The 9,835-nt window shown below is 46.8% G+C and overlaps 1 protein-coding gene across 1 annotated transcript; it reads right to left on the bottom strand.

The window, feature by feature from the left end:
* Positions 1-6,134: 6,134 nt before the first annotated feature.
* FOXQ1 (forkhead box Q1) lies at positions 6,135-8,993 on the bottom strand. Its single transcript, XM_073329457.2, is given in 3 exon segments — positions 6,135-7,417; positions 7,420-7,519; positions 7,521-8,993. Coding segments are annotated over 3 exon segments (1,077 nt in total). The 5' UTR covers positions 8,063-8,993; the 3' UTR covers positions 6,135-6,982.
* Positions 8,994-9,835: the final 842 nt, after the last annotated feature.

The following is a 9,835-nucleotide window of genomic DNA, read 5'->3' as shown; positions in this document are numbered from 1 at the left end:
TAAAGATTAAGATTGGTAAGTAGTGGGATCCACCAAAGCTCCTAAGACCTCCCGCATGGAACACTCATGAGAGTTAGGCCCCAACTGTTATACCAATAAAATAAAAACCAGCAGGATCTTATTAAAGGGGAAAAGGCAAAATACCACATTTATTGTGAATACAGAAAGAATCATAGTAAGCAGTTAGTTATAGCTATAACATTCCATTCAATCTCACATTTATTCACACATTCATTCATACAAACACACACACACAGGTTCTGCAAGGTTGTTATCATAGTTACCAGCCTTAGAGTTGCTCATGCCAAGCCACTGGCCAGGTGGCCTGGACATGAGGAGGGAGCAGGGCCTCGTCAGATGCACATCTGATGCTCCTGGAAGTTGGTTTGCAGAATCAGACCCCAAAGTTCTCACTTTCTAGAGTCCATTTTTATAGGAATTAATCATTATAGGAATCATCATTATATAGGAATCAATCAGCAGATGTCACATTTCTGACGGCTCTGCGCTGCCAGATGTAATCTTGTTCTTTGGTTCTCCCATCCTTGAGGCTGTTGGGTGGATTCCAGTCTGCCCTCCGGGGGTCCTCTGGTTATTTCCACTTGACGCCTTCTTCAGCCGATGGACACTGGATTCTTAGGCTGGCACCTCTCTGATCATTCAGTTATTATCCACACCAAGCATCCATCCACATACATTCTCTATCTCTATTTTAATCACAATTGTTAACAAAGCGAGATGAATACAACAAAAGGGCGGGGAGTCTCTGGGTACTGTTTCTGTTGTTACAGAGTATTGCTTTGAGTCTCTCTCTGTGTGAGTAGTTGTTACAAAGAATTGCTTTGAGAACAGACTCTGTCTTAGAATGTACTAACACAATTAGCAGCTTGCAAGTTTCACACATAGAGGGAGAGAAACAGTACCAAAACCCAAGAGACCTCTTAATTGGTAATACCCTGGAATTTAAACTATGGGGAATCAAACTCATTTGTGATTTTAATACAGAACTTCTTTAATATGATACAACATAATGGGATTGTCTAAAGCACCTATCTGTGTCTTTTGCAGTCTAAATATCTTTACAAATCTGGTTCAAAGTGCAGAGTGTATAGATTACAGTAGGCCAGAGCCCGCTGCTCCTCATTAGTGCCAAAAAAGCTATTGGTAGGGGGCAGGCATGCTTTGTCGTCTTGAGCATGGAGAGGTCAGTATATGTCACACAAGAAACCACGATCTTGGTGCTGCAGTGCAAAAGTCATGACTCTGTGCATTTTCATGAACCTCATTTTTAGGCATACTTTATCTTAGAAGAAGAAGAATAAAGGTCCACCACATCCAGATACACTAAAGTGGAGCATCATAAAATCAATAATAATACCTAATGAAAAATGGAACAGAATGCCATGTAAGCTGTGCCTATGTTGTGGAGTAAGCAGACCTGCAAACTCCATAATGAAGCACAACCTGAAGTTCTTTTGGGAGGGGTCACAGCAGCAGCTCATGAGCTGAATGCCAGACTAATCTGACATGCCCCAAGTCCTGAGCTCGGGTTGTTAGGGTAATAAAGTAATCATGGGTAGGTGCCCCTGGAATGCATGGTTTGGGACACTGGAGAATAGTATCCAAAATGGCCCTTTTTCTTCAGAACATGAGAGAGATGGATCCAAATTCAGCCCTGGTTTAAAAGGGTATAACTGTTGAAATCAATGAAGTTGCAGCAGGGCTATAATTGACCCTGTTAAACTAAAAGCTGTGAATACCTGATGGAATTGGCAAGAAGGTTTATCCTTTTTGCAATGGTTTTTATGGTCACTGTGTGAACAGGATAGGGCTTTAGGTGGCTTTAACAGCAATCTCACCAATGCTATCCACCCTTACCTTCAATGGACAAAGTTGACCCTTAAAATATATCCTGTTGTGTTACTCCCATTGAGTTCAATTGCATATGATTTGTCTCTCTCCTTACTGGCGGGAAACTTCTCCTGGTGCAGAAGCCCTACACAAAGCTGTACGGCCACTTAAGCTTCCTATTAAGGACTGAGTCCAGCTGCACTTGGAGTTCCTTGGAGGAAGAACTGGTGAAGCTCCATTTTTCTGGGGGCAGAGATGGGGTGATTGAAGGGTGCATAAGGAATGAAGATTCTCGGTATGGTGTAGAGCTTTGGTCCACACCACCCCTTTTTCAGACCAGCACACGGAGAAGAAGTAGCAGGAATGACAGGGCAGAGGGAGAAAGAGAGGGGATCTCTTTAGGACTCCAGATAAGGTGAGCTGAAGTAACATTATTGGAATGACTCAGCAGCCTGGTGGAGAATTACCTCCCCTCCAGTATATTTATGTGAAATCCAGCTATTGCTGCTGACTGGAAGACTGGATTTTACCTTAGGGGTTAACTGACCCTTATGTGCTGAATTGGACCTTGTTAGAAACTCTGCATTGAGCTCAGTCTTGCCCTTGAATAGGGTGATTGACTTCAGTGGGGCTTTCAACAGGGATACTGCAGTGAGGAAGGGGTGTGGACTAGGGTCCTGAATGTACAAAGATTATTTAGCTCAGCATAAGGTGCAATGAAGAAAAATTTCCACCAGCTTAATTTATCATGCCATCAATAAATGTCTTGTGTAAAATGGGATCAAATAACTAGATGAAAATAACACTATCAAGAAAAAAGAAAAGGAGGACTTGTGGCACCGTACAGACTAAATTTGTTGGTCTCTAAGGTGCCACAAGTACTCCTTTTCTTTTTGCAGATGCAGACGAACAAGGCTGCTACTCTGAAAACTATCAAGAAACTAGCCTGATGAGATCCGCCTACAAAGGTTATGAGCAAAGTGATTTGTCTCCACTTAAAATAGGAGTATTTAGTCTAGTTGTATTGTACCCTGTTAGGGCTCAGGTTTCTCAATATTGTTCAGGTTCTAGAAACCAATATGCTGCTGACATCCATGGACACTTCTGAGACTTGTAGTATGTGTTTCCTCCTCATGATTGAGACGTGATCTAATACCTGAAATAGCTTTCCCCTTAACCCAACGAGTCATGGCCAACGAGTCATAACTCACAAAAAAGAATAATCTGTGAAGCAGGATGTGCAACTGTATTGATCAATGGAACTGGAAAGCTATAGTTTAAACCTAAAGGCCTGAGGAGGCATTTAAGATTCCTGCAGGTCATTGTGTGCCAAGGGGAAGGTGTGTAGGATTTTTGTGTGCATGCTCCATGCTGGAGCAAAATTCTCATTGCCGCTGAAGTCATTGGGAGTTTCCTCTGAGCATGGAGCACAACTGGTTTCTAAGAGCCCTGAACTCCACCCACACTCAACAGAACCACTCCGATATCTTGGTAAGAGTTCACATTGTCCTATAGGGCTAAAAACAGAAAGGGGAGGGGGGAAAGTATTGGCTCACTGCTGGTGTTTCAAATATCAAAAGGAAAATGCATTTGTCTCAGTTCTGTCATCCTGATTTATTAGGAGATCAGAATGACAGTGAACAGACATAAAAAACCCTGCTGTTTTGGGAAGGGCTCAGAAAACGTTAATTTGCTTGTTCCACACAAAAATGTAAAGTGTCGGTTCTCTGATTACCTGCTTCTGGAAACTGTTTGGACAGGTGCTGTGTTTCAGTAGTCATCTTTCACAGCCGACAGGCTTGATTTACAGTTGTAGACCATAGATTTCCGTTCTCAGCTCTGGTCCCAATGCTGTGTCTGCCAGGGTATGTTAGTAGTGCACTGCAGCCAGAAAAGGCTGCATCTTGATTGAAGAGTAGCTACACTACCTGGATGAGATTCTAGCACAGAGGATTGAAATAGAAAGGGGTCTTAAAAGATCTACAGGCTCCTCCTTGAGGACACAAGACTCCTCCTGTTCTGGGTATTGGAGTGTCCTTGTCAAATTCTAGTCACATTAGTAGTAGTTTTGTTAGTCCCATTGAGTTTAATGGGGATTACTTCAATGAATAAATGGAGCAGGATTTGGCTCACTACATCTGAGGTCCAGTTTAGTTTGCTTGAGACCACTAAATCCTCTTGTAAAATCACTTTCTTCTAGTAACTAGTAAGCAATTAAACTAATCAGTTACTCAAGCCACACACACAACCTTTAAGAAGTCTGTATTGTGGGGAAAAACATTTCCACTTAACTGAAACTAACTAAAATTCCTAGGTGGCTTTTTCCATTTCTGAAGCAGAAAGATGAAAGAAAGTAAATATGGGGAGAGACACTGCTTTGAAAAGGGCCCGATCCTGCAGTCCTTACAAAGCAAAACTTCCACTGTTATCAGGGAGCGGGATCAGGCCCAGAGACTTCTTAAATTAGTAAATATCAGAATGTAATCCTATATTGTATATTCTCTTTTGAGTCTCCCATGCTGTTCATGCACTCTAATTTGGCACTTGCAAATTGCCACCTGGATTTGTAGCTAAAATTACCTGGGACACCTGACAGAACCCTAGTATTGCTGGAAAAAAATCTGAACAGGTGAGCATTTGATGAGGAAAAGTAAACTAAACCTGCCAGGACTGATGAGGATACAGTTATCAAATATAATAACCATTATCCACAATCCTGAAATGCACAAAGATGCAAATCTGAAAAGTTGGTATTCATGTAAAAGATTGAAATATTTGAAAGCATTTTTGTAAGTCTTTAAATTTATATCCTTTTATATTTCATTCTTTTTAAAAGAATTGTGATCTTTTACAAAACAGGATTTTAAAAAGTGTTGCACCGGGTTTGATTTTTAAAAATACTTTGGTTAAATTTAAACAAAAAATACTATATTGTCATATCAAAGTACAATTAGTACACTGTGAAATCATCCCTAAGGATGTTAACAAGATGTTAGCCGTGGTCTAGAGACAACTAAATTCTCCATTTTTAAAGAGAAACAAAAAACACAAGCTATAGCAAAAGGTAGATTATGGAAAGGCAAATTAGTATTTGTATGGGGCCTTGGGGATAAAATGGTATTTAAGTGCAAATAATTTTATGGAAACCAATTCCTTTAATGGTTGATTACTATATACACTAGACACTGATCTCTCGCGGTGCTCTTATGGATGTTACGGTTTGAGCTAAAACACATGAAATCTGCATGGACTTTATTGAAATAAGTAAGGGCTTTCGCTTTGGGATTGTTTAAGGCAAGTAAATAGAAGACTTCCTTTTCTGCAGGCATTTTTAACTATTCTGCAAATTGTTCTGAAGAAAAAAATATCGAATGGTAAATGGAGTGAGGGAGATAAGAAAATCCAGAGAGTCAAAATATAAATAAAATACACCAGATTTCAGTTTATTCCTCTCCCGTAAATATAAGAGGTTATAAAAGGGATGGGGGGAATACCAGTTTCCAGTAGTGCAACCCTTTAGTTGTTAAGGCATTCAAATGAGAACTTTTAAACTGAGTTTCGCAACGTTGTTAAGATCATAATTAATTAAAAAAAACCCCAAACCCGTAAAGATTGCACCTCTTGCTTTTCTTTTCTTAGGGCTTTCCTGACAAGCCTTGTATTTAAAGTGTGTGTGTGTGTGTGTACCCTTGTGTGGTTTTATTAGTAACCGAAAACACATCAGGAGAAAGATGTAAGGGGGAAGGGGGGACTTTTGTTCTACCAAAAGCAGTTAGAATCAAGTTGTACTAACAACCTTCCTGAAACAACTTTCGTTTGTGTAAGGAGATGAGACAATAGGATTACGTTTCGTCTCTGTCCTCTTTTGAAAAAGGTACTGCAGAGAACCTTTTTTACAAAGCAAATGTTTAGCTGGCCCACATTTCCCAAAGATTATCTTCCAAGGGCCAGTCCTTCTGAAGGAATGAACACCAGTACTCGAACACTCTTTGACACGAGGAATTAAACAGTTATGTCAACTTTGTAGCTAGATGTTTTCTCCGGGCTGGGGAGCACACTTCTTTCAAAAGGAAGAGAAATCCTACTGACCCAAGTCTCAGTCAACAGGAATGCTATTGAATCTCTGCACATCGCACATCTAAACGCGAATGGGCACTAGGGAGGGGGGCTGACAACCTCTCTCCCAAAAAATGCAGTTGAGCCCAGTGCTCTCCTTCAACGTGAGGGCTTACCTACCTCTGCAACCTGGTCCCTTTCTTTCCGCCCACAAAGCTTCTTTCTCTAGCACTATTTTACATGGTTTCCATGAAGTCGGTATCAACCCCCTCCCCGCCCCCCTGTCTTACACAGAGACATCACGCTATTCCTTGTGGAGTTCTTTTATTGGAAAATAACCATGAAGCCTGAGGTTTTTTTTTTTCATAAAATAGTCACGCACAAATATACAGAGGGGAAAAAAAATCACTCCTGGCTTGCCAGTGGTCTTATCTCCAAAAACACAACTCGGAAAACAGATCGAGCACAGAAAGAGACCACGGCTGACATTTCATTGAACCCAACCTAACGATATATATTTTTAAAAAAGCTGCAACCTGCCGTGTTAAAACATTTTTTAGTTTACAATGTATAAATAAATCCACCCCCTCTCCGCGAAATGCTAGGTGCTGCACTGGGGGGGGAGGGGGGGTTATTTTGGCACAGTGATGCATTGGTTTGGAGTAGAGAAAATGACCCAGCAACCTCTGGCACCTTTTCACTCGCCCAGCCCTCACCCTTGGGTGCACAGCGCACCCCCAAACCCGTAGTCGGGACAGAGCCTGACGGAACTGGTTCCCTGATCAATGACACATGGCTTTGCGCAGCGAGAAACCAGCGCGAGAGCAGATCAGGCACCTGCCTTAAGCCAAGTGGTTTCAACAATGACTGAGAAGCACTTTGACCCATTGCGAAGTCCAAATACAAAGCGCCCCCACTTTGGTTTGGTTCAAACCCCGCTCCCCCAGATCTAAGGCACAGTCACTTGTCTCTGGATAGAAAGCGCAGACGCCAGAGCCTCGTCCTCCTCCTCCTCCCTTGCTCCCCCATCCACGTGTTCCCCGCCTCCCCCGCCGTGGGGAGGAGGGGGTCTGTATTAAGTCAGGAGGCGCTCGAGGGGGTAGGGCGAGTACGAGGCAGGGAGCCCCAGGGCCGTGTGCAAGGGGCCGGGCAGCCGGAGGGGGCCATAGAGCGGGGCGCCGAGCAGCGCCTCGGAAGGGGAGGGGAGGAGCTGGGGAGGCTCCGGCGGGCGGCGGGCGCTGCTGGCCGCCAGCGCCTCCCTCCCGCGCTCCAGCGGCGGGGGCCCGTAGGCGTAGAGCGGCAGGAGGCCGCCACCGGCGTAGAGCGAGGCCGGCGGGGGCGGGTAGGAGCCCAGCGGGTAGGGGGCGGGCAGCAGCTGGGGGCCGGGCGGCGCGGCCCAGAGCGCCCGGCTCGGGGCGGGGGCGCGCTGGAAGGGCCGGCTCAGGATGCTCTCGATGGCGAAGGAGCTGGAGAACTTGGAGCCCGGCCTGGCCGCGGCGGCGGCGGCGGCGGCGGCGCCCGCCCGCCCTTCCTCGGCGGCGCCCCCGCCGCAGCTGCAGGGGGCGGCGGAGCCGCAGCAGCAGCAGCAGCAGCCGGCGGCGGCGGGGGCTGCCGGGCGGGCGGCCGGCGGCGGCGGCGGAGCGCGGCTGAGGCGCTTGCGGCGGCGGCGGAAGACCCCGTCGGCGAAGGTGTACTCGCTGCTGGGGTTGAGCATCCAGTAGTTGTCCTTGCCCCAGGGCCGGGCCGGGTCGCGCAGCACCTTGAGGAAGCAGTCGTTGAGCGACAGGTTGTGCCGCACCGAGTTGCGCCAGCCCGTGTAGGCGCCGCGGAAGAAGGGGAAGCGGCCCATCAGGTAGTCGTTGATCTCGGCCAGCGTGAGGCGGCCGCCGGCCGAGTCCCGGATGGCCATGGCGATGAGCGCGATGTAGGAGTAGGGCGGCTTGGGCCGCCGCGTGTAGGGCTTGTTCCCTTTCCCGCCCTCCGCGCCCGCCGGCCCCGCGCCCGCCGCCCCCTGGCCGCCCGGGCTGTGGGCGGCGCAGTCCCCGTCCGAGCCCAGCTCGCTGTCGCCCGGCGCGGGGGACGGGGCCCCGCTGCCCTCCTGGTCGCTGCCGCCCAGCTTGTCCTCGTAGCGCGGGGCGAAGACCTCCAGCTTCATGGCGCAGCTGCTGCCTCACCGGGCCCCGGCCTCTTCTCCCCTGGCCGCCAGGCTGGGGCGGGGGGCGGCTCTAGGGCAGCCCCCGGAGCTGGGCTGGGGAGGTGGCTGGCCGACTGGGGGTCTCCTTCCCTGTCGGGAACAGTGTGTGTGTGTGTGGGGGGGGGGGGGGGGCTCTTGTTTCTCCCCCTGGAGAGCGGCAAAGGTTTCCTCCTTGGCGAGCAGCGCAGGCTGGGGGTTGCCTCCCCTTCACCCTTGGCAAGTAGCAAAGACCAGGGGCGGGGAGGGGGGGTTGGTTGGAAGTTGGGGAGGGCTCTTCCCACTTGGACAGGTCCCTGGAGAACAGGGTGCCCTCCTCCTAGCCTCCTGGAGCGTAGGTTACTTGGGGGCAGGGAGGTCTCTCTATTTCTTCCACCCCTCTGTGATCCCCTTCTCTTAGGGAGAGGCACCCAGTCCTTCCCTGCTACCTTGACTTTGGTTGCTCCAGGTGGGAAGAAAACCAACTAACCCCAAGTCAGTCGGTCTCGGATGGGTAGTTCTGCAAAGTCAGGTCCTCTCTCCAGCCCCTCAAAGTTTGATCTTGTCCCTTTTTCGGGAGAGGTTCCTCATGTTACTGTCCACAGAGCAATTAAAATGGAATACATTATCTCTAGGGATGGGCAGTTACTCCTCTCTGTCTGTAGTTGCTGGTGCTCCTGTGTCAAGGGACCTGGTTTCTTCAGTCTTGAGATTCTGAGCTGACTTCTTGCTGAAGCAGTGGCAGCAGCCAAGTTATTATTGTTATTAGTAGTACTGTCAAGTCATTATCTCTCTCTCTCTCCCCCGTTGGCTCTGTGTCTCTACACCACTTTCAGACCAGCCTATTATAATACTTAGGCAGCCCAGGAGAGGCGGAGTTAGAACCAGGATCTGAAAGGATGATGGGCGGGGAAGCAAGGTAGCAAAGGTAGGGATCCACTAATAAGCAAGATCAGAGTCATAATGATCTCCCTGTCATCTCAGATCTTGTTGGAAAGTTTATTTCATGCAACATGTTTGTTTTGTTTTTGTGTTTTCCTCTGCCAGGTTCCACCCCTTCTCTCCCTCCCATCCCTGAGTGTTTTGAATGAAGGAAGCCAGCAGGGACAGTGTGTGCGCGTGTTTGTAGGTTTGCTTAGCAGGTTCCTCCTGCCAGGTGTAAAGTTCAGGATGACTTGTAGGTGGCAGAGCAACACCAGCTACACATTTATTATTTTTACATAATACTGTGTTTGGTAACAACGTGTAATATGACAGCTCAACACCCTATTAAAAATAATACAGTGCTTCACTGAGAAGCTGTATAAACTTTGTTGTGAATTCCTCATGACTTATGTAGCTTGATAGTCATTTAATCCTCACCCTTATCCTCCCAGTCCAGAATGAAAAGTGAATGGGTCGGCACTTCTACATGCTCTGATGGAAATACTTCAACAAAACTCTGACCTTGATTTTATGTATACATCTAATGAACAGAGACACTGAACAAAACAATATAGCTGACTTCTTTCAGAACCTGTCTTTGTATCTCCCTCTGTATAACTCTCTATTAGATCGTTACTTTGTAAATAAAACCTTTTTGAACATTAAAAAGCTGCTTTACTTCAGTGTTTTTTTGCATGCCCCATAACACTAGAATTCAAATACAGGACCAAAATTTATATAATGAATTAGGACTTAGAGTTCATTTGTTTTACCTGTTTCTTTCCAGAAAAATCTAACATGGAATATTTTTAATATGTATTTCACAATTGCTAT

This window comes from Lepidochelys kempii, chromosome 2 (genome assembly GCF_965140285.1).
Source record: "Lepidochelys kempii isolate rLepKem1 chromosome 2, rLepKem1.hap1, whole genome shotgun sequence".
NCBI classification, from domain to species: Eukaryota; Metazoa; Chordata; order Testudines; family Cheloniidae; genus Lepidochelys; species Lepidochelys kempii.
The sequence above is the reverse complement of the archived record's forward strand: the minus strand, read 5'-3'. Positions and strand labels throughout refer to the sequence as shown.